The sequence below is a fragment of the Sesamum indicum genome, linkage group LG4 (assembly GCF_000512975.1).
Source record: "Sesamum indicum cultivar Zhongzhi No. 13 linkage group LG4, S_indicum_v1.0, whole genome shotgun sequence".
Lineage (NCBI taxonomy): Eukaryota > Viridiplantae > Streptophyta > Magnoliopsida > Lamiales > Pedaliaceae > Sesamum > Sesamum indicum.
The window spans coordinates 10,915,803-10,940,100 of record NC_026148.1 but is presented as its reverse complement, the minus strand read 5'-3'; the positions used below and the strand labels follow the sequence as shown (position 1 = coordinate 10,940,100).

General features: G+C 35.2%; 4 protein-coding genes across 16 annotated transcripts; all 4 read right to left on the bottom strand.

Annotated features, from left to right (window-relative positions):
• On the bottom strand, nt 941–5,255 carry LOC105160602 (probable leucine-rich repeat receptor-like protein kinase At1g68400). Its single transcript, XM_011078051.2, has 5 exons — nt 5,120–5,255; nt 4,602–4,728; nt 3,575–4,129; nt 2,432–3,349; nt 941–1,818 (listed from the first exon to the last, which is right to left on the bottom strand). The coding sequence occupies exons 3-5, from the start codon at nt 4,101–4,103 to the stop codon at nt 1,145–1,147; spliced, it is 2,121 nt and encodes a 706-aa protein (XP_011076353.1). The 5' UTR covers nt 4,104–4,129; nt 4,602–4,728; nt 5,120–5,255; the 3' UTR covers nt 941–1,144.
• Nucleotides 5,461–13,760, bottom strand: LOC105160603 (probable leucine-rich repeat receptor-like protein kinase At1g68400). 12 transcript variants are annotated; one of them, XM_020693296.1, is made up of 10 exons: nt 13,675–13,760; nt 12,291–12,895; nt 11,456–12,011; nt 10,398–10,917; nt 10,239–10,304; nt 9,459–9,978; nt 8,729–8,828; nt 7,915–8,471; nt 6,817–7,734; nt 5,461–6,313 (listed from the first exon to the last, which is right to left on the bottom strand). In XM_020693296.1, exons 8-10 carry the CDS (start codon nt 8,441–8,443, stop codon nt 5,661–5,663), a joined length of 2,100 nt encoding a protein of 699 aa, XP_020548955.1. In that variant the 5' UTR covers nt 8,444–8,471; nt 8,729–8,828; nt 9,459–9,978; nt 10,239–10,304; nt 10,398–10,917; nt 11,456–12,011; nt 12,291–12,895; nt 13,675–13,760; the 3' UTR covers nt 5,461–5,660. The 12 variants fall into 12 exon arrangements, with proteins under 12 accessions (XP_020548955.1, XP_020548951.1, XP_020548949.1 ...); XM_020693292.1 differs by having other exon boundaries at nt 9,459–10,917; nt 12,291–12,544; nt 12,809–12,907; XM_020693290.1 differs by having other exon boundaries at nt 10,108–10,917.
• Nucleotides 15,502–16,794, bottom strand: LOC110011900 (probable inactive receptor kinase At4g23740). Its single transcript, XM_020693498.1, has 2 exons — nt 16,739–16,794; nt 15,502–16,168 (listed from the first exon to the last, which is right to left on the bottom strand). Exons 1-2 carry the CDS (start codon nt 16,792–16,794, stop codon nt 15,502–15,504), a joined length of 723 nt encoding a protein of 240 aa, XP_020549157.1.
• LOC105160729 (probable inactive receptor kinase At4g23740) lies at nt 15,764–19,746 on the bottom strand. 2 transcript variants are annotated; one of them, XM_020693300.1, is made up of 3 exons: nt 19,232–19,746; nt 18,134–19,110; nt 15,764–17,730 (listed from the first exon to the last, which is right to left on the bottom strand). In XM_020693300.1, exons 2-3 carry the CDS (start codon nt 18,660–18,662, stop codon nt 16,805–16,807), a joined length of 1,455 nt encoding a protein of 484 aa, XP_020548959.1. In that variant the 5' UTR covers nt 18,663–19,110; nt 19,232–19,746; the 3' UTR covers nt 15,764–16,804. The 2 variants fall into 2 exon arrangements, with proteins under 2 accessions (XP_020548959.1, XP_020548960.1); XM_020693301.1 differs by lacking the exon at nt 19,232–19,746 and having other exon boundaries at nt 18,134–19,187.

Below are 24,298 nucleotides of genomic sequence, written 5' to 3'. Positions count from 1 at the left end.
TTCCAACCCGAATTTCACAATATTCTACGTAGTTGTACTAAATAAAACGAGTTGACATTGACTTTTCCGAAGAAAAGAAAATCACAGAATTGGTGGTTAGCTTCAGAAGTATATCATAATTCAGAAATCATTGTCTCATAATACTAATATATTGTTTAACTTAATATAAACATTTTTTTTTTATTTTCTGTAGTTAAGAAAATATGAATTAATTTCATAAAATTTATCTAACTTGAAAATATAATAAAAAAAATTAATTTGTAACTTTTTATTTTAAAAATTAAAGATATGTTTAAGTTTTTTTATTCTAAAAATTAAAAATAAGTTTAAAAAAGTTAAACCTAAAACAATAGTTATTAGATTTTTGGGCGTTTGAAAGAAAAGTTAGTGTAATATACTTCCGAGAAATGAAAAGAAAAATAAGAGATAATTTTATTTTAAATTAAGCAATAAATTATTATTATATTCACAAAAAAATTTAATCATACAAAATAATTATATTTATATTCACCATATAAAAATGTTAAAAAAATAGTTTTAATTAATTATGTAAACGCATTTGAAGTACTGCACAAAAAAAAAAAAAAAGATGATCCCAGATAAATTGCAATCTTGGGTCAATAAATCTATGATTAGGCTGATAACGATTAATTATATATAATTCATTCTTCTTTTATAAATTCTAACTTGCTTAAATCATTATTAGATAAGTATAAAAAATATGCAAAATATAAAGATATACAAACAGGAAAATCAACCAATAAAAAACTAGTAATGATTATTGGTGGTTCTACAAATTTGGGTAAGACAAAATCCTATGGTGTATTAATGTTAACTAGCACATATAAAGATCAAGATAAAGTCAAACACCAGGCTTGTCTTGTGTGCATGTCTGTTGGGTGCACAAGTGTAAAAAAAGAAAAAAACAAACAAACATAAATTTGTCATAATTTTGCTTAAAAACAAAACAGATATTATGTTGGAGAATTCCAAACATGTTCGATTCTCATTTACAATGTGCAGGACTCGTCTTTACATTGATGGCCGCCGAATTCTTCCTCAGGCCATGAGGCGAATTACTTGAACCCCGAGTTTGCAGAAGGGGATTAGGAGATGTCCTGATGTGCTACCACTATTTAAGTATTTATGGTATCAGTGTGGGCAACAGATCCTCCAATAGATCTTCCAATCTTGACTCAATGGATGGCTGCTCCCATCTATCTTCCAATCTTGATTCATCGGCTGGTTCGATGCCACTGATTTCCTCCAACATTCTCAGCACTTGAGCCATTCTTGGTCTGCTCTCCGGGTTAGTGACAGCACAGTCCAATCCTATTTGCAGCACTTGTACCATTGCTTCCTCCTCACCTGGATACCTCCGAAGTTCTATATCAATCACTTCAGGAGTCCATTCTTTGTGAACAACATATTGAATCCACTTAACTAATGCGATGACATCAACATCATCAGTGATGGTTCGAGAAGTTTTCTTTCCGGTGACAAGTTCAAGAAGCAGGAATCCAAAGCTGTAGACATCAGAAGCTTGGGACAATTGCCTGAAGTTTGTAACTTCTGGGGCACGGGGGCCTGGAGTCCACATATAAGACAAGCTGATTGGTTTCATCAGTTTTGTCAACCCAACATCAGAGACAATCCCATATCTTTGTCCATCAAGGAAAATGTTTGAGGATTTTATATTTCCATGTACAAGCTTCCAACCATCTTGTCCGTGGATGTGATAAATACCCCTTGCTGCGCCCACTGCAATTTTCAGCCGGGTCTCCCAGTCTAAAGGTGTCCAACCCAAAGTTGTTTTCTCTGCAAAGTTCAAGAGAATGCATTTATCTAATCACTAGTTGGTCAGATATACAATGTGCTTGGATAGATCATAATGTAGAAACTACAGAAATGGAATTCAGTGCCAATTTTTGAAACACAACCTGCAGCAATGAATTATTAGAATCTAGCATCTGCCAGCATAAAAGCCATTCCCCAAATTGCTTTCAACAAAATTTGCAAATGGCCTAGTGTAAGTCTTAGCTACAACTGCGGCAAAAATGCAAGTCAACTGTAATAGTGACAACATTAAGTTGAGCTGCCTTTATGATAGGAGTGCCATCTATAACACTCACCCACCTTTAGTGCCTCTACAAGGTAGCCAAAACAAGTGCCTGTGCTTGTTGGATCTAAAATTCACCACTATTTTGAAATATAAAAACTGAAGGAGCTTTTGAAATTTCATCAATATGCGTTCAGAGGTATATAGCTTCAAATATGATGGTTTATATATTAGCTAATTTCAAGTATCAATTTTATGTCAACAAAGAAAAGAGGAAAAGGTCACTTAAGTTACGAGAACCTTTGGTTGGTGAAATTTCCCTTCACATGCAAATGAGACAAACCAGATGCTCCATATTTTAGTTCTACTTACCGTGTAGCAAATCAGATAAGCTCTGTTTATCATAGCAATCATACACCAAGAGCTTCTCATCTCTTGAGTAGTAGTATGCCCTTGGTTTGTCAACGTTCTCATGCCTCATTTTCCCAATGACATTCATATGCTTCTGAAAATCCTCAAATGATACACTTACATCCTTCAATCTCTTCACCGCGACTGTGTTTCCATTTTCTAACCTTGCCTTGTAAGAAATCCCAAATGTTCCTAACCCAAGCACCTCAGCAGAAGCCCTTAACAAATCCTCAAGCTCAAATTTAGGATTAGAATCGTCAATGAATACAAGTTTCCTTTTCAAGGAAACATGATTTTGTGGATTCACTCTACTTCCACGGTTCACTGTATTAATATCCTCTAACATCCTCACTACTTCAAGCATTTTCGGTCTCTTCTTTTTTGATTTTTCTACACATGTTATTCCGATTTGCAACATTATCACCGCTTGTTCCCTTATCATAGGATACGTCAATAGTTCTGCATCAAATACCTTAGCAGCCCTCTCCTTGCTTTTCACAGAAGTAACCAACTTCACTAGGTCAACAGACTTAGGACCACCAGGGATGTGTGCGGGGGACTTTCTAGTGAGAAGTTCAAGAAGCAGAATCCCAAAGCTATAGACATCTGATGCTTGGGAGATATCTCTAGCATTCTTGACTTCTGGAGCATAGTACCCTGCAGTTGGCATGAATACTGTCTCTACCATGGTCGCCAAGCCAAGATCTGATACACAGCCATACTTTTGAGAATTAAGAAAAATATTTGATGCTTTTATGTTTCCGTGGACAAGCTTCCCACCATTTTGCGCATGTATTGCAGCAATACCCCTTGCAGCACCAATTGCAATTCTCTGTCTGGTTTCCCAGTCTACATGAGACTTATTTTTACCAGTTTGTCCTGTAAACATAAGAAGAAGCATAAAGTAATTCAGATTTCATATTTAACCTGTGACCATTGTGTAGATTGAAGTGAGATAAAAATACTGAAGTAAAATACATGCTAAAGAGTAATTACAGGTGACGCATCTAGTACGAGACTAATCATATCTTTAAATCTATTATACAATTCTCCTTAACATGAATAAAAAGGAACCATCGAGTTAAGTTGCACATCTCAACATACCATGTAACAGCGCATAGACACTCCCGTCACTGTAATAATCATACATCATCAGCCTTTCCTCTTCTGAAGAATAATAAGCCCTGAGGGCAGCCACATTCTCATGTCTAACATTTCCAACGACCTCCATCTGACTTTTGAACTCTTGTTCTGAAATATTCGTAGACTTCAATCTCTTCAACACAATTTTTACCCCATTTTCCATTGCAACCGTGTAAGTACTCCCAAAAGTTCCCCTCCCAAGTAAGACGGCTGAAGCCAGGAATACATCTTCAACATCAAAACCAGAACTAAAATCTGAAACAAGAGCCAGCCTTCGCTTCGCTTTAGGTGACCTCGGAAAACTTGCAAGCCTTGAAAAGTCCAAGGCCAGATAGTGAAGGGGAGAACTTGAGTTGAAGCTAGAACTGAAGTCCGATGCTTCGGAGCGGATGCTAGGGCTCCTAGAGTGGTCGTGAAAAAGTTCCCACAGCTGCTGTTTTCGCAAAACAGCAGCAACCAGCCTCTCCCAGTTATCATAGATAGCAGACATCTTCTCCTAAGCTTCTGCCCAGGCCCCTGAAAATGTTAATAGTTATTTCATTGATCAGACACTCATCAACATAGTATTGAACTCCAACGCGGATTTCACAATATTCTACGTCATTATACTAAATGAAACCAGTTGAAAATGACTTTTTAGAAGATTCATTGTTCTTTCTTTAAAAAATATCAAAAAAACAAGGAAAACAAGACGAATAAAGAGAAGAACAAAGAAAACCACGGCCTGCATGGTGAAATTATTTAAAAAATGCCAAAAAAAAAAAAGTGGCACCGCATTCTTAAACGCGGTGCCACAGTTTTTCTAAAAAAAAAAATCTTTTAATCAGTCACTGAGATGTTTGATCGCGGTGGCTGATTTTATAAAACAAAAGAAAATTTTAATCAGTCACTGCGAATGCTTACCTCTTATTATAAATCAGGATGTTATACCTCTTATTATAAAAAACATCACTAGAACAATCACAACATGAGGTTTTGACTTCATTACCTCAGCCTCAGCCATTTGGAGATCAGCACATCTCCGCTCCAGCTTCTGTTTGTACATGAGTCCTGTGCTTCTTAGCACAGTAGCCATCTTGGAGAAAGCTTTAAGTTGAGAACTTATGTCTTCCAACCTGAGAATCATGAATATGACCCCAAAACACAAACAGAATTACAAATTCATTTTGCCTTTCAACAAAATACCACAGATAATGAGTTGTTTCCAAAGAGAACTTCAATAAGTAAAATGTTAGCATTGCACATGTTACACAGAAGAACATAATTATTCCTTGTCAGCAGACTCTTCAAGGGGCAAAATTACACTAAAATCTTTAAACACAAGGAGAGATCATATGACTCAAGAAAACATGTCTTTCTTTCTCTTATGCCCCCACACTACCCCCCTGCCCCCAATGAAAATCAATATGCTTGTCCTATGAGGAAAGTTACTCAAGAATCAAAGCTGATATGGTTCATTGCATGCTAATCACAAGCAAAAGATCATATACAAGTTTTATGCTGTACCTCAGAGTATTGCTTTTTACTGCTCCTGATACTCTGCATGCAAAATCGTCAAATATTTTGGAGAACCCACTGGCAGCCATTTCCATTTCCTTTCTTAATTTCTCCTCTCTAGCTTCACTTACCAGTAACTTGTCATTGTCTAGCCTTTTATTTTTGGGTTTTGCGAAAAGCTGCTATATTATATAGCGGTTCTCTGGCTTTTATTTATTTTTTTTAAATAATTATCAGTCACAATGATTTCTTATCGGTGACTGATTAAAAACTTTAACAGAGCCCTTCTAATTTACATTGAACTAAAATAGCAATCTAATTCCGGGAATTCAAAAAAAAAAGAAAGAAAGAAAGAAAGATACAGACTCATTTATTTTTATTTAGAACATCATACACAATCAAATTCGACATGGATTTAACATTATCAAGTAGATGTTATCAAGGAATAAAAAAGACATTAATTTTCCAGGCACAACATCAAGGCGCTATGGAATTACTTATTCACAACTTCCAACCTCAAAGAGGAAATGTCCTGATGTGCTACCACTATTTATGGTATGAGTGTGGGCAACAGATCCTCCAATAGATCTTCCAATCTTGACCCAATGGATGGTTGCTCCCATCTATCTTCCAATCTCGATTCATCCGCTGGTTCGATGCCACTGATTTCCTCCAACATTCTCACCACTTGAGCCATTCTTGGTCTGCGCTCCGGGATAGGGACAGCACAGTCCATTCCTATTTGCAGCAATTGTACCATTGCTTCCTCCTCACCTGGATACCTCAGAAGTTCTACATCAATCACTTCAGAGGTCCACCGAACCCAGTTAACTAGTGAGATGGCATCATCTAACATGGTTGTTTGAGAAGATGTCCGTCCTGTGACAAGTTCAAGCAGCACAACTCCAAAGCTGTAGACATCAGAAGCTTGAGACACCTTGCTGGTCTCTATAACTTCTGGGGCATAGGAGCCTTGAGACCGCATAACCAACCAGCCCATTGGATTCATCAGTTTTGTCAATCCAACATCAGAGACAATCCCATATCTTTGTCCATCGAGGAAAATGTTTGAGGATTTTATATTTCCATGTACAAGCTTCTCACCATCTTGTCCATGGATGTGAGCAATACCCCTTGCTGCGCCCACTGCAATTTTCAGACGGGTCTCCCAATCTAAAGGTGTCCAACCCAAAGCTGTTTTCTCTGCAAAGTTAAAGAGAATGCATTTATGTGCTTGGATAGCATATAAGTTCGACTAATCATAATGTAGAAACTACAGAAATGGAATTCAGTTCCAATTTTTGAAATACAACCTGCAGCAATGAATTATTGAAATCTAGCATCTGCCAGCAAAAAAGCCATTTCCCAAATTGCTTTCAACAAATGCTACAACTTTGGCAAAAAATGCAAGTCAACTGCAATAGTGACGACATTAGGTTGAAACAAGTGCCTGTGCTCCATGGTGAAATATAAAAACTGAAGGAGCTTTAGAAATTTCATCAATATGGTTCAGAGGTATATAACTTTAAACATGGTGGTTTATATATTAACTAATTTCAAGTATCAAGTTTATGTCAGCAAAGGAAAGAGGAAAACGTCACAAAAGCAATCAACAAAGATCATTTATAGGAACCATTGGTTGGTGAAATTACCCATCCCATAACAAATGAGACAAACCAGATGCTCCATATTTTAGTTCTACTTACTGTGTAGCAAATCAGATAAGCTCTGTTCATCATAGCAATCATACACCAAGAGCTTCTCATCTCTTGAATAGTAGTATGCCCTTGGTTTGCCAACGTTCTCATGCCTTATTTTCCCAATGACATTCATGTGCTTCAGAAAATCCTCAAATGATACACTTACATCCTTCAATCTCTTCACCACGACTGTGTTTCCATTTTCTAATCTTGCCTTGTAAGATGTCCCAAATGTTCCTTTCCCAAGCACCTCAGCAGAAGCCCTTAACAAATCCTCAAGCTCAAATTTAGGATTAGCATCCCCAAAGAATTCAAGTTTTCTTCTTAAGGAAACATGATTTTGTGGATTCACTGTACTTCCACGGTTCATTGTATTAATATCCTCTAACATCCTCACTACTTCAAGCATTTTAGGTCTCTTCTTTTTTGATTTTTCTACACATGTTATTCCTATTTGCAACATTATGACCGCTTGTTCCCTTATCATAGGATACCTCAATAGTTCTGCATCAAATACCTTAGCAGCCCTCTCCTTGCTTTTCACAGAAGTAACCAACTTCACTAGGTCAACAGACTTAGGACCACCAGGGATGTGTGCGGGGGATTTTCTAGTGAGAAGTTCCAGTAGCAGAATCCCAAAGCTATAGACATCCGATGCTTGGGAGATATCTCTAGCATTCTTGACTTCTGGAGGATAGAACCCTGCAGTTGGCACGAATACTGTCTCTACCATGGTCGCCAAGCCAAGATCTGATACACAGCCATACTTTTGAGAATTAAGAAAAATATTTGATGCTTTTATGTTTCCGTGGACAAGCTTCCCACCATTTTGCGCGTGTATTGCGGCAATACCCCTTGCAGCACCAATCGCAATTCTGTGTCTGGTTTCCCAGTCTATATGAGACTTATTTTGACCAGTTTGTCCTGTAAACATGAGAAGAACATTTCATATTTAATCTGTGGCCATTGTGTAGATTGAAGTGAGATCAAAATACTTGAGTAAAATGCATCCCACAGAGAAATTACAGGTGATAAGAAATGAATTTTTCTTAACATGAATAAAGAACAGGGAAATATCAAGTTAAGATGCAGATCTCAACATACCATGTAACAATGCATGGACGCTCCCATCACTGTAATAATCACACAGCATGAGCCTTTCGTCTTCCGAAGAATAATAAGCTCTTAGGGCAGCCACATTCTCATGTCTAACATTTCCAACAACCTCCATCTGACTTTTGAACTCTTGTTCTGAAATATTCGTAGACTTCAATCTCTTCAACACAATTTTTACCCCATTTTCCATTGCAACCGTGTAAGTACTCCCAAAAGTTCCCCTCCCAAGTAAGACGACTGAAGCCAGGAATACATCTTCAACATCAAAACCAGAACTAAAATCTGAAACAAGAGCCAGCCTTCGGGTCGCTTTACGTGACCTCGGAAAACTTGCAAGCCTTGAAAAGTCCAAGGCCAGATCGTGAAGGGAAGAACTTGAATTGAAGCTAGAACTGAAGTCCGATGCTTCGGAGCGGATGCTAGGGCTCCTAGAGTGATCATGAAAAAGTTCCCACAGCTGCTGTTTTCGCAGAACAGCATCAACCAGCCTCTCCCAGTTATCATAGATAGCAGACATCTTCTCCTAAGCTTCTGCCCTGAAAATTCTAACAGTTATGTAATTGATCAGAGAGAGCCTCATCAACATCACCACTTGCAGTCTTAAACTATTGAATTCCAACGCGGATTTCACAATATTAAAATAACGAGTTGACATTGACTTTTCAGAAGATTCCATGTTCTTTCTTTAAAGAATTATTACAAGGAAAATAAGAAAAAGAAAAAAAGAGGAGGAAGAATCATTCAGCAGATGAGAAAGAAAACATAAAAGAAAAGACAGAAAACAAAGAGGAAAATTCCGTACCCATTGTCTTGGATGCAAGCTGCAATACCAACGGCGACCCGAACTCAAGAAAAGCGACGAGATTGCGGACAAAATATGGCTCCGGAGCCGTACCCATTTTCTTAAGAACCGAGTATCGGAAAATGGGAAAGTAAAAAGTTAGATAAAAAATAAATAAATAAAAAATCAAATTAAATAATAAAAAATATATAAAATGATAGACAAAAAAATTAAGACAACAAAGGCCTTTTTCCTTTAATAATAAAATATAGATATAAATACATATAAGATGTAATTTGTAAAATAATATGTATTTGTACAAAAAAATAATTAAATATGGGTCACACATTTAGAACAAATTAAATATCTGTTAATTTGTTAACTTAAATCAGAATCAGTGGTTTAACATAGTCGGTTGACATTTTTGTCATTACTCCTCCTTAAGACATATGCTCAAGTGCACTAAGGAGACATTATACTTTATAGGAAAATTCTACTTTTAGTTGTATATTTTAGTTCTATATGATAGAGTTTGTTGTACTTTTAGTCTCATTATTTATGGACTTAGCACATTTAATTTTATAGGATATTTTAATCCTATAGAATAAAGATTTGGCATATTTCGTCCCATAAGATAAAATAAATGCCACAACTTTATATACTATGATTCAGATGATGTTTGCTCCAATCCATCTTCCAGTCGTGATTCATTGGATGGTTTCATGCCACTGATTTCCTCTAACATTCTCACCACTTGAGGCATTATCTGCGTTGAGGGACCGCGGCAGCACAATCCATTCCTATTTGCAACACTTGTACCATTGCCTCCTCATTGTGATGCCTCAGACGTTGATCAATCACTTTAGCAGTCCAATCTTCGGGGCTCAAAGATTGGATCCAATCAACTATTGAGACAACCTTACCAAGACTTGTCGTCCCTTGAGTTCGTCTTCCAGAGACAAGTTCAAGTAGCACAACTCCAAAGCTGTAGACATCAGAAGCTTGGGAGGCATTCTTGGTGTCTTGGACTTCTGGGGCACAGTAGCCTCGCGAAATGTTTCGGTTGATAGGATTTGTCAGTTGTCGCAATCCAGCATCAGAGACGAGACCGTAGTTTTGTTGATTGAGGAAAATGTTTGAGGATTTTATATTTCCATGAACAAGCTTCCCACCATCTTGTTGGTGGATGTGAGCAATGCCCCTTGCTGCGCCCACTGCAATTCTTACTCGGGTCTCCCAATCTAAATGTGTCTTTGTGGTGCCTCTTTTCCCTGCATGATGGAGAAAATTAATTAGATTGTAATCACTAACCGCCGAGGTATAATGTGTTAGGATAAGCCTGTATAGCATAATAAGCATGTAGCAAGGCATATATACTGTTCTGATTGTAATATTCATACACCAATAGAGCTTCCTCTTTCTTAATGATGTATGCCCTTAATTTAGCAACATGTTCGTGCCTAATTCTTCCAATGATCTCCATATGCTGCTGCAATTCCCAGGATGCAATCACATCCCTCAATCTCCTTACCATGATAGTATCTCCATTGTCAAATCTCGCTCTGAAAGCAGTACCAAATGTTCCGTGCCCTAGAATCTGACCAGAAGCCATTAACATATCCTCAAGGTCAAATGTGGGATTTTCATCTGCAACAAATACAAGTTTTGGTCCTGAGAAAACACTAGTTACCATGTTGATGGTTCTAATATCCTCCAACAACTTCACCACTTCAGACATTTTAGGTCTTCTTTTCAGGGATTTAGCTACACAACTTATTCCCATTTGCAGCACCTCCATCATTTGTTCCCTTATGGTGGGATATTTCAATAGGTCCGTATCAAATACCTTTGCAGTCATATCCTTGGCTTTTACAGAACTAACCAACTTGACTAGGTCAACAGCCTCAGTACCACCAGGGACATGTACAGGGGACTTTCTAGTCAGAAGTTCAAATAGAAGAATTCCAAAGCTATAGACGTCCGATGCTTGGGACATACTTCTAAATGGACTTGCTGCCATATTTGCCACACCAAGGTCTGACACACAACCATACTGTTGTGGATTCAGGAAAATATTTGACGATTTTATGTTTCCATGGACAAGCTTCCCACCATTTTGTGTGTGAATTCTAGCAATACCCCTTGCAGTACCAATAGCAATTTTAGTCTGGTTGCCCAGTCCACATGAACAGGATTCTCACCAGTTTGTCCTGTAAACATGAGAAGATGCATCTGATCATTCATATTTCACATTTTTACAGAGTCAGCAACAGCTGTTATTTGATTGAAGTAGCGATATTAGCAAGCAATCAAGATCACTTTCATAAGACTATCTATGGATGGGGAACTTAACACTGAACTATCAAAATCCTTCTGCCAGTATCTCATACTGAAGGCCATATGCAAATCCAACTGATTCTGCAAGATGTATAAATTAGCCAGAAATTTCAATGCAAACAATAAAATCAGCCAAATTGATGATATCTTTCCATTAGAGTTTGAAAACACATGGCGTTCTTAACCCTGAAACCTTGTATATATTTCATAAATCAATCTAATATACGTCGCCCAAAGATACGAGAAAGATATACCAAGTTCAGTTGCAGTGATTGGTTTAGTGTGGTGCAACACGATTCAAGACAGAGTCATGAGAAAATGACGGGTACCAACACAAAATTTAGAAAAGATTTTGATAAGATTTAAGTTCCGGTGAATTTATCTCCACATGAACTAAACAGTTCAACTTACCATGTAACAATCATATAGCATGAGCCTTTCGCCTTCTGAAAAATAGTAAGTCCTTAAATGCAGCCACATTCTGGTGCCTAACATTTCGTACAATCTCCATCTGACGGTTGAAATTCGCCTCTGAAATATCAATGGGCATCAATCTCTTCACCACAATTTTTACCCCTCCATTGCAACTATATACGTACTCCCAAAAGTTCCACTACCAAGAAACTCAGCAGAAGACACGACTACGTCTCCAACATTAAAAGCAAGCGGAAAACCTGAAACCAAAACCAACTTTGGAAGCTGCATCAGTAACTTCACAGCCCCATTTTCCATTTGCTGCCGATATGTGGATGGACTTGCAGATTGTGAAAAGCCTAAGGCCACATCTTGAAGGACACAACTCGAATGGGCACTGGAACTGAAACCGGATGCTTCAGATAGGATGCTGGGGCTCCTGGATTGAGCATGAAAAAGTTGCCAAAGCTGCTCTTTCCGCAAGACAGCGGACACTAGCCTCTCCCAATTATCATAGTTCTTGGACATCCTCTCCTTCTGAATGCTAATTCTTCTGTAATTGATTAAAAGACTTGATCAATGTCACTTTGCAGCATGCAAATTTTCTTTATAAAACAGTTAACAGCAACACAATAAAGACAAATTTATCCTTACTGAAAATGACAATACAATTCCACGAAATCAACTCAGACGGGAAACAAACAAAACTTTAAAAAATCAATTTTTAGGTCAAGGTCGGAGAAACCAAAAAGGTACAAGACTGTCCGATGATTTTGACCTAATAAACGCATTTCCTATCGATTAAGAAACTGTGAAAAGAAAAAATGCGTACAGTATATAGCTCATTAACTCCCCGTTGTTTCTGAAGGAAACAGATGAGATAGCTGGAAATCAACCGGCTTGGCCGTAGTTTTTCCAAGAATTGAATATTGGAACGGCGAGCTTGCGTTGGGTAGCACTGCGAAATGCATACTTCGATCACAGGCACCCATTTCAGTCAGAGGAATAGACTACCAAACTCGATTGGTACCTCAGAAAATGGTGCGGAGAAGAAGATTTCACGCCGACATTCAGTTCAATCACAGACTATCAACCACAATTTGATTAATGACATACAAACTTTGTAAGAGAACGCTAAAAGGCTATGAATAAATATTATTAGAATAATAATATACTTTTCAGAATTATCCTTGTTTGAAGTAATGACAATTCAATGCAAAGCCTGCAGGCTCTCCCGGCAGATTTGAGAAAACAAAGGCTTTGTCATTAGCGCTCACGCCAACTTAATCAAAAACTACGATTAACACAAGTATTATAATCAAAGAACATGCGAAAGACCAACAGATTTACCAAATCAATGCCGCTAGTCTCATGGATTCGAGTCCCAAAACCAGCTTAAGTTTGGGTGATCTGTACCAGCCACCAAAATGGTATCCCCTATGAAAGCAACTGAAAGTGATTAAAATATATTATAAGATGGAAAAAGACGACCTAACCGGACCAAGAGGAAAGACTAGATAAGCATATCGCCGAAGCAAAAGGAGGGAAGCATAACTAGAAATATACATAGAATTCAAAAGACACAGAAAATGAAAGTGGAATAAATAAAGCCACATCTGCCTTCAAGAAACAAGCCATGAAAGACAAGAACACCAATAACAAGTAAAATCAGCAGTTTGTGAGTGCGGACAATATGTATTAATATCCCTCAAGACAAGGTGCAAAAATCAGGGAAGCGAGAGCATGAAAGCCGAGAGTGAGTTTTCCCCTCATTTTCCTCTTCATGGCATAACTGATAATAGATCTATCGAGTCCAGTGACCAAAATCACAGCATGATCACTACAGAACATAATCATACACAGAAAAGCCCTCAAAACCTCCAATTCCAGGATCCATTTTGGCAATTCTCTTGACAAGATCTGAACTAGCATCAACATCTACACCGGCATCCTTATGTGTAAAGTCCTGTACCCTCATCCTCGGCAGTAGTAAGACAACAAGCGAACCCATGCGATAATCGAAATTCAAGAACATACAAATTATTAACCGAGAAATGCAAATAGAAAAAGGAAAACAAAAGATCAAGACAGTGTAATCAAGAATTCAGTAATCTTAAAAAAGATTTACGGAAAGACAGATTCATTTAGAAACAAAGATACTCTTAAGTTCAAAATGCAAGAAGAATTGCTTTGAGTTGATAACTCTCAAGAAGTACCTTAGCGAAGAAGACACAGTGGCTGAGGGCTGTCGGCGGAGGAGAGCGGCCCTTTGCTTTTCCTCTGCACTAATTTATTTTTCTACATCTGTTCGTATATATTTCTATTTCATGGGGTGTTCCTTTTTATAGAGTTTCAGCGCGGAGGATTTCTAACGATAATAAAATTGAATTTCTAACGGTAATAAAATTGAATTTCCAACGGTAACAAAACCTCATATTGGCGCGGAGGATTCGAACGGTAACAATTTCCAACCGTAACAAAATTGACCTCATATTGGCGCGGAGGATTTTCAACGATAACAAAATTGACCTTTAAAACGTTCAAATACAACCGTATTCAACTTCCGAGTGGGCCACTTTCTTCAGAATCAAGGCCCAATAATATAATCATTTGGGCCTCAAATTTGGGCAGAGAAATCCAGAAAGAATTTTCGAATAAGTGGAATTTTGTTTTCCTTTCTTTTCTTTAATAATTTTATTTTTCATCTATATTTATATATATAAAAAAGAAAGGCCCCCGCGTTTATAAACGACTTAATGAGACCACTAGTAAAAAATGACCTTAAATTAATAAAATAATTAATTAATTTAACTTTTAAAATTTTAAATTAACTGATAAATTAACTTTTTTAAGGTAATGTAATGTATTATTTTTATATATTTATTCTTAATTATATATTTAAAACATGAAAGATTATTTATTATATGCACATAAAAATGGCTTGCCACAATAGCTAGTAAACATAAAAAGGAAAGACCCTCTATACTCACAATAGTCTACTATGATGCATGGACACAGATACAGTGACACGAAAATTCCAAAAAATTAGGATATAATATGGTAATGGCACGACTATTTATAATATATTATTTTACTATATATTTTTAATTTTCATAAAATTTAATATAAAATATAAAAAATTTTAAGATAAAAAATATAAAATAAGTATGTTTTGCATCTAAATTTTTAATCAAAATACATGGCTCAAAAAATATTCAAAAATATGCATAATCAGTTTGTTATACAAAGTACACAACAAAAATTTTTAATCATCCAAAATAGTTAAATCGTCATGATCATCTCTCGAATTTTCAGTAATTTTATCCCAAAATTTTTGGTTTGAGAGGAGTGAATGGATTCTTTTTTTTTTTTGTCCAATCCCTTCTTTTTTTTTTTTTTTCGAAAGACAAACCCAAAAAAGATTATATAATAAAAAAATCTATACATGTCAGACATATCAACAAGCGTGTCCAACACGTCTTCGAGGTATACCCAAGTTATGTCTTGATCCGACACTGCACCCAGTGATTTTTTTCTCTGTAGATTATAAATATCTATGAAAAATCCAATAAATATTTGAGTAAGTCAATATGGGCATTTTGAAATTCTCAAGGGTATTTTTTACTAATATCAACCTTTTTCAGGTCGGAAATTGGGGGAGGAGGTCTTGGTGTAATGATGCTGACGTTATGGTTGATAAATGGGTGATTATGCAAACGATAGGATTAGTTTGTGTAATAAGTCAGTGGATGTAAATGAAGGCCATCGTAACTATAACTTAATTTTATAAGATTTTTTTTCTTATCTTTCTATCAACTAAAATAGTCTGTTTTATAGCATTATACTATATTTTATTAATTTTTTAAATTTAACAAAACATTAAGTTGTATTATTGCTGATTTACCAACTAAAGCAATAAAATTCCACTGCTACTTTTAGTAAAAACACCTATGCTCAACACACACAGACTCAAACATAATTTAATAAGGTATTCACAAATTTCAACCTGAAATAGGAGATGTTCATCACTGAGCTACTGCTATTTATGGTGTAAGAGTGGGCAACAAATCCTCCAATAGATCTTCCAATATTGATTCAACGGTTGGTTGCTCCCATCGATCCTCCAATCTTGATTCATCGGCTGGTTCGATGCCACTGATTTCCTCCAACATTCTCACCACTTGAGCCATTCTTGGTCTGAGCTCGGGGACAGTGACAGCACAGTCCAGTCCTATTTGCAACACTTGTACCATTGCTTCCGTCTCACTTGGATACCTCAGAAGTTCTACGTCAATCACTTCAAGAGTCCATTCTTCGCGAACAACAGACTGAATCCAGTTAACTAGTGAGATGACATCACCACCATCCGTGGTTGTTTGAGAAGATGTCCGTCCTGTGACAAGTTCAAGCAGCACAACGCCAAAGCTGTAGACATCAGAAGCTTGAGACACCTTCCTGGTGTCTGTAACTTCCGCAGGATAGTAGTGAGGATCCCTGACAGCTGACCTTCTGATTGGACGCATTAGTTTCGCCAATCCAGCATCACCGACAATGCTGTAATTTTGCCCATCGAAGAAAATGTTTGAGGATTTTATATTTCCATGCACAAGCTTCTCACCATCTTGTCTATGGATGTGAGCAACACCCCTTGCTGCACCTACCGCAATTTTCAGCCGGGTCTCCCAGTCTAAAGGTTTCCGACCAATACCTCTGAACCCGGCAAAGTAGGAGAAAAAGCAATTATCTTATTTCTAATTGATCATAGATACAATGTGCTTGGATAGCATAATGTAAAGCTACAACAATGGAGGAATTCAGTGCCAATTTTTGAAACATATATAACCTGCAATAAAGAAAAAAAGCCATTTCCCAAATTGATTCAAACAATTTTAATAAGAAAACGCAATTTGACAATGGTCTATTGTAGGTAAGTTTTAGCTACAACTCCAAAAAAATGCAAGTTAATTGCAATAATGATAATATCTGAATGAGATGCCTTTATCATAGGAGTGCTATCTCCAGCCAGGGCACCCTCCAGTAGTTCCTCTACAAGGTAGCCACAGCGAGAGGTGCCTATGCTTGTTGGATCTAAAATTAACATAGGACTAGATATAAAAAACTGAAGAAGCTTATGAAATTTCATCAATATGCATTCAGAGTTACGTAGATTCAACCATCATGGTTTGTGTATTAACTAACATCAAGTATCAAGTTTATATCAGCAAAGGAGAGAGAGTAAAGGTATAAGCAATTCCGGGCCACTCAACAAAGATCATTTACGGGAACCTTTGGTTGGTGAAATTCACATGACAAGCGAGGCAGACCAGATGCTCCATATTCTTACTTCTACTTACTGTGTAGCAAATCAGATATGCTCTGCTTATCGTAATAATCATAAACCAAGAGAGTATCATCTCTTGAAAAGTAGTACGCCATCAGTTTAGCAACGTTCTCATGCCTCATTTTTCCAATGACCTTCATTTGCTGCTGAAAATCCTCAAATGTTACAATTACATCCTTCAATCTCCTAACCGCCACTGTGATTCCATTTTCTAATCTTGCCTTGCAAAAGGTCCCAAATGTCCCTTTTTCAAGCACCTCAGCAGAGGCCCCTAACAAATCCTCAAGCTCAAATTTAGGATTAGCACCCTCAATAAATACAAGTTCTTTGCATAAGCAACCCAGATTTTGAGGATTCATTGTACTTGCTGGGTTCATTATACAAATATCTGCTAACATCTTCACTACTTGAGACATTTTAGGTCTCTTCTTTACTGATTTTGCTACACATGCTATTCCTATTTGTAACATTATAACCGCTTGATCCCTTATCCAAGGATACATCAGTAGTTCTGCATCAAACGCCTTAGCAGCCCTCTCCTTGCTTTTCACAGAAGTTACCAACTTGATTAGGTCAACAGCCATAGGACCACCGGGGACATGCGCAGGGGATTTTCTAGTGAGAAGTTGGAGGAGCAAAATCCCAAAGCTATAGACATCTGATGCTTGGGAGACATCTCTAGCATTCTTGACTTGTGGATCATAGCACCCTGCAGTTGGCATAAATGCTGTCTCTACCACGGTTGCCAAGCCAAGATCTGATACACAGCCAGCCTCTTGAGAATTAAGAAAAACATTTGATGCTTTTATGTTTCCATGGACAAGCTTCCCACCATTTTGTGCGTGTATTGCAGCAATACCCCTTGCGGCACCAATTGCAATTCTCCGTCTGGTTTCCCAGTCTACATGAGATTTACTTTGACCAGTTTGTCCTGTAAACATGAGAAGCTCTACTCATATTTCATATTTCACGTACTAGCCTGTGGCCATGGTAAAGATTGAAGTGAGATCAAAATATGCCAGTAAAAGGCATCCTTAAGAGAAATTACAGGTCATAGTCCGTCATTTTTCTAATGATATTTTGTGGAAAACCAATATTGGAATTTGACATTTTTTCAATGAATATTCCATCCATTATAATTTAAAATCTCATATATTTAACTATCAGGAACTTGAATGGATATATTTGCAAGATGAGTGATTATTACGATGCATTTGAAAGATGATGGACGAAAATGAGATAGGAACTAATGAAGAAATTTGGCCTAATTCTTTTCTTAACATCAATAAAGAAAAAGTAAATATCAAGTCAACAAGTTGCTGATCTCAACATACCATGTAATAATGCATGGACGCTGCCATCACTGTAATAATCATACAGCATCAGCCTTTCATCTTCTGAAGAATAATAAGCCCTTAGGGCAGCCACATTCTCATGTCTAACATTTCCAACAATCTCCATCTGATTTTTGAACTCTTGTTCTGAAATATTCCTAGACTTCAATCTCTTCACCACAATTTTTACCCCATTTCCCATTGCAACCGTATAAGTAGTCCCAAAAGTTCCCCTCCCAAGTAAGCCAGCAGAAGCTAGGAATACATCTTCAACATCAAAAGCGGAACTAAAATCCGAAACGAGAGCCAGCCTTCCAGTTGTTTTATGTGGCCTCGAAAAACTTCCAAGCCTAGAAAAGTCCAGGGCTAGATCATGAAAGGGAGAACCCAAATTGAAGCTAGAACTGAAGTCTGATGCTTCGGACAGTATGCTAGGGCTCCTAGAGTGATCGTGAAAAAGTTCCCAAAGCTGCTGCTTTCTGAAAACAGCTGCGACTAGCCTCTCCCAGTTATCATATATAGCAGACATCTTTTCCTAAGCTTTTGCCATGAAAATGCTAATAGTTATGAGTTATGTATTGATCGGAGCCTCATCAAAATCACCACTTGCAGTCTTAAACTACTGAGCTCCAACGAGCATTCAACAATAGTCTACGCCATTATACTAAATAAAACGAGTTGGCGCCGCCTTTTTTGGAGTTTCATTGTTCTTTTCTTTAAAAAATTATTAAAAGAATGAAAAGAAGAAAAGAAAATCACACTATTCGTCTACTCGAGGATAGCTTCAGAAGAACGTCATAATTCAGAAATCATTTTGTCATAAACTAGTTTACCAGAAGAAGAAAGTAATAAACTACGGTTTTGCCAACATAATTACATCACAATACAATTGCCCAAATCAAATCCAGGGAAATTACAGTACACTGAAGTATTGAACTCCAAGTCAAAGCCGGAAAATGTACATACTACGACCTTGTCTTCAAATGCATTTCCCATTAACAGCAAAACCGCAACCAAAGATAGCAAACAAAAATCATTCAGCAGATGAGAAAGAAAAAATAAAAGAAAAGACAGAAAACAAAGAGGAAAATTCCATACCCATTGTCTCGGATGCAAGCTTGATCCGGGTCGAAATCTAGGCGATTTTCTGGTCGGATGAACTGATCTCCAAAAGGTTCGGGATTGCTTTCTCTCCCAAACTAATGTAAGGATACGAGAAAAGAGAAGTAGATTGTTAGGCTTGTCGGGATGGCCCAACTACGATTCCTCCGTCGATACTTAAGTTAGTGCTTGGTATTAAGGTCGCTAATAAACTGGTCTATGTCGAACTAGCGAGTCTAAGCGACCTAAATAAAAAAGTGAGTAAAAAACGATGTACCATAAATGCATTGAGCATAGAGTATTTATAGTGTATAGGGGTGTTCTGCTGTCCAATAATGGCGTGCCATGTGTCCCAAGTTGTCGGAGGAGAGTCGTTCAACCTGACCTGAATGGCGACCCGGACCTAGTCGAGAAGACGCGGGTCTTTCTAATAAAATTGCAATTTTGAAGCCCTTGAGGGGTAAAACAGTTTTTTTTCAAACAAAGCTAGGGTTATATCATCATACCCTAGATAAAAACAATGGAAATACAAACTAACATACCTATATCCTAGCGCTCTTGTCTTCTTCAGCAAACAACTATTTTTACAGTAGCATTGTCATGTTGTCCTTCCTTCACTCTTTCATGCTCGACTCTTTTTTTTTTTTTTTATTTCTTTATGAGATAAGTATTTTAATTTTGTATTGTGAGGCAACAGAAGTTAATATAAGGAGATGATTACGTTGTCCTTTCCTGAAATTTGGTGTAATTATATATAAATTTAATGTAGTTTGAAATATTACATTTAGTACTTTCGACTTTTGCTTCTGTCTCATAAATAGATACATCTATTAATCAAAATTTACTGAATTTATTAATATTAACAAAAAAATTGAATAAAACTTCACATTTATCATTGATTCACTCATTACTCACTTATCATAAGTCAACAAATCTTTTTTCTGATCAATTTATTCTTATAAAGGTGAATATATATACTTTCTCACAAGCATTTTCTTGTGACCATGTACAAAAATAATTTGGTGAGAAAACATTTGTTGACCTTCTATAAATCATTATAAGTATATAGGTTTTCAATTAACTTTTTTGCTAATATTAATAAATGTAGCGAATTTTAATTAACTAAATGGTCTATTTATTAGATAAAAAACAAACATCAGAAGTACATATAATTTCTACGCGTGTGAGTAATTTAATTTTTATATTTTGTATATTAAATTAAATTACAATAAATAACTTATCATAATTACTAAAATATTTTGACTTCAAATATATATCAATAGAATTATAGGTATAACCAAGTAACTACAAAAATAAAATATTTGAGGCTATTTTAAGGCATATTGTCAAAATAAGTTAATTATTCTGACCAGTTTACATTTAATAAATAGTACAGATATCAAAATATATTTGAATGATTAGTTTAAAATTATTAATTAAGTCTAATTTAATTTGTGAAATTAATATCCTATGATATCTTGGTCATGGGTCTGGGTTTTTGGACAATTAATATACTGGTATTAGCCTATTTTAATAGTTAGTTATACATATATGATGTATATTGATTGATAATTAAAATTCATGATACAGTTATAATCGATTCACTGAAAAAAAAATTTAATCTATATACAAAATATTTTCAGTTCAATAATTAGTAATTGGTTCAAGTAAAAAATAGGGTTAAATACGCTTTGTCATTCTGAATTATTCTTAAAGCAACATTTACCCTCATAAACTAACAAATGTAACACTTACCCCTTTGGTTGGACAAAAATGCCCTCATGCCTTGGATAATTGTTATTCTTATATTTTCATATTTTCTACATATTAAATCATCACCAAATTAATTTTTAATTAAAAATATTTTTTAATAAATAAATAATTTAAATTTAAAATGAAATAATAAATATATATATAATAGAGAGAATTTAATAATATAATATTCCAACAACTTGTATATAGTTTTGCAAATAAATTGACAATATGTATGCTTAATCAAAAGTTAAATATTTTTTAAGAAAAAAGTAGATAAATTTATGTTATCATACTTTATATCTAAAAAAAAATGTTCGAAAATTCATATGTAATTACTCATTTTTATTTCTAAAATTAAATATTTATAACATAATTTTATTACTAAATAAATAAAATATTTTTAAATAAATAAAATTTTTTACATTAAATTTTTTTGGTGTATTTATTGTACTTATTAATTACTTAACTTTGAGTATGTAAAATATAATAAACTTTATACTATTTAATTTATTAATTATATTATATTTTATTATAATTAAAATAGTTTTTTTCATAAGAAAAAAAATAATTAAACTTAAAATGCAAAAAATATTTTTAAAAAAAATCCTTTGAGCTAATATATATATATATATATATGTGTGTGTGTATAATAAGGATAATATTGACCAAGTATTTAGTTGTAGGAGATAAGTGTTGAATTTATTAATTTAGGGAATAAATATTATATTAAGAATTGTTTAAAAAAATGTATTTAACCATAAAAAGAATAAAAAATCGGCCATTAGTAAAAAAAATTGTTCTATGTATCAAACATCACTAGTCAATATTAAAAATAATTACACATTCTTGATTGATTGTCACATCAACTTTTGATAATAAAAGAGAAAATTGGTAGAAGACAGAACAAACGGCCATAATAAGAATAAGGGGAAATTAGATTTACACCATTAATTTTTTATTTATATATATAAATAATTTATGCTTTTTTAAATTATATATTTTATTATTAAAAACGTCAATATTATTTATATAAATGATCATTACTTTTCAGAAAATTATACACACCTTTCAAAAATATTAACATCATTGCACAAAACTTTTTTTTTTTTTATTATTGTGGGTTATTTATGTAATTATATAAATAATAAGAGTAATTTGTTCATTTAGTTTCTTATGAACTTCATGAATTTTTTTTTTAAAAAAAACAAATGCGCCTTATTGAGAGAGAAGAATATAAATTTATAAATCGGCCAAACTCCTCGTCTACAACTAAAATAGAACGCATGCCTATATCCTCAAAGAGGGGCTCGAGACGAGCACATGACTTTGTTTTCATAAACAACATCAAATGATGCTTAGTGTATCGTCCACTCTAATTTCATATGAGTCTTATAATTTTATTTTCAAAAAACATTATGCTAGGAGAAGACGACGTAAAGCTTATGACCTGCTCAAGTTATCCTCGTAGGCAGCTAAAGTGACATGCATACCTATACCATTTAAGTTATGTAAGATAAATACAACAAACTCCCATGAAATTTGTCATAATTAAATACCTCATCATTTTTTAAAAAAATACAAATATCCTTTGGAATTGACAGTTATCTTACAAATACCCTCTTGTGATAGTTCATTGTGTAGGTATTTTTTAGACAATCGTTAATCTCCAAAGGATATTTTTATAGTTTTTCAATTAATAAAATGATATTGATAATTATGATAAATTTTATAAAAATTGGTTATAATTTATCCTTAAATAATATATATATATATATATATGTGTGTGTGTGTGTGTGTGGACATCCCTTATCTAGATTGAGACAGCTCTGATTGAATTTGTCACACTCAATCCAACAATGGAAGCAGACAGAAATAGCATAGGCCCAAAGCCTTTTGATTTTATGACAAGTCATATATAAAGACACGCCCAAGAGGATGATGAGCTACCCCCCATCCCATAATCTAATTATTTCACATCCCAAACTTACATTCCGAATAAAACCAACTTACGAAACTTCCTTTTACTTTCCCAAAAGCCCCATTTTACGTTATCTTCTCCTGCCCTAAAATTTCCAACTTCTCCAGAGAAAATAAGAAAGATAATAATAATAATAAAAGTATCGTCATTGTCAAGATAAAGTGGAGAATGATCGAAACTATGTACACCATAGATAATAATAAAATAAATTAAAATATACTTTTTATAAAACAGGTTGATTTTAATTTTGTTCGATGCGCTCTCATGGGTTTGAGCCCATGGAGTTATGGGTCGTAAAATACAATTAACGAAAAAATAAAATTATGATAGGATAAAAAGGTATAATTAATAAAGAAAAATATGAGAATTATGATCCTATTTGAATAAAAATATAATTTTTTTTTAGTCAATTGTAATCTTCATTAAACCACTCTAGGAATATCAAAATTATTGATTGAATTATAAAATTAAGATTTTACTTGTTTAAACTTTTTAACTCCATATATATTCTACTAGTCATAAACTAATTTTGTTTAAGGGTATGTAAAATGTGTTGTTTGCCATGCCAACTAGTATCAGCAGACGCTAGATTTCATGAAGCCTGAACCATTTTAGAGTTTAATGTCTCCTGACGTGCGATTTTCAATTTTTTCAATATTTATTGCTGGCAGTAAGCGTTGTTGCTTTTTTTTTTTTTTTTTGAGGCGGGAAAGAGGTATTTGATACTGGGTGCACTGTTGGCCTGTTTTCCTATAAATCAACATCAACCCTAATTGAAAATTCTTTTTGCTAATCTTCCCCACAAACCCACTTAAGCATAAATTAATCTTAATTAATCAAGAACCAATGAAGCAACCGAAACAAATTAGGTTTTAATTATATTTTAACAAAATAATACTAATTAAATGGTGTAATGAATTGGGGCGTTTCCCTTCTGATTCGGACAAGCATTCACGAGATAGCCAAGAACGGTGACCACGCGCCCTCCAATAGGAAGCCAGAGAGGCCGTCCAGTAGTAATTCCACGTAATCAGGTTGTTGGCTCAGGATTTTCCACGTAGGATTGGTGGGACCCCCGCCGCTGTTGGATCAGTGGAGAGAATCGTAGCAGAGAATATACACTGGCACGCAAGGAATTATGCTCCCTTATATGCGAATATCCATTTTTCCTCCATTATTCAGTGTCAATCAAGCCGGCAGAGTGAATTGACGACGCTGCCCCTCTTGTGGGGTTTGGATCCGTCGCAGTTGTGTGTGCTGCTAGGTGATGGATTTACCGTTTTGGCCTCCTTGGTTTTAGAGGGTTTATGTGATTAATTTTGATGGAATTA

Coding starts and splice junctions, on each gene's coding strand:
- LOC105160602 (XM_011078051.2), bottom strand. CDS start 4,103: ATGTCTGCTATCTATGATAACTGGGAGAGGCTGGTTGCTGCTGTTTTG. Junction 3,350..3,574: donor TGTCTATGCGCTGTTACATG/GTATGTTGAGAT, acceptor TTATGTTTACAG/GACAAACTGGTAAAAATAAG. Junction 1,819..2,431: donor CTTATCTGATTTGCTACACG/GTAAGTAGAACT, acceptor TGAACTTTGCAG/AGAAAACAACTTTGGGTTGG.
- LOC105160603 (XM_020693292.1), bottom strand. CDS start 8,443: ATGTCTGCTATCTATGATAACTGGGAGAGGCTGGTTGATGCTGTTCTG. Junction 7,735..7,914: donor CGTCCATGCATTGTTACATG/GTATGTTGAGAT, acceptor TCATGTTTACAG/GACAAACTGGTCAAAATAAG. Junction 6,314..6,816: donor CTTATCTGATTTGCTACACA/GTAAGTAGAACT, acceptor TTAACTTTGCAG/AGAAAACAGCTTTGGGTTGG.
- LOC110011900 (XM_020693498.1), bottom strand. CDS start 16,794: ATGGAGCATCTGGTCTGCCTCGCTTGTCATGTGAATTTCACCAACCAA. Junction 16,169..16,738: donor TTCACCAACCAAAGGTTCCC/GTAAATGATCTT, acceptor TGCCGGGTTCAG/AGGTATTGGTCGGAAACCTT.
- LOC105160729 (XM_020693300.1), bottom strand. CDS start 18,662: ATGTCTGCTATATATGATAACTGGGAGAGGCTAGTCGCAGCTGTTTTC. Junction 17,731..18,133: donor CGTCCATGCATTATTACATG/GTATGTTGAGAT, acceptor TCATGTTTACAG/GACAAACTGGTCAAAGTAAA.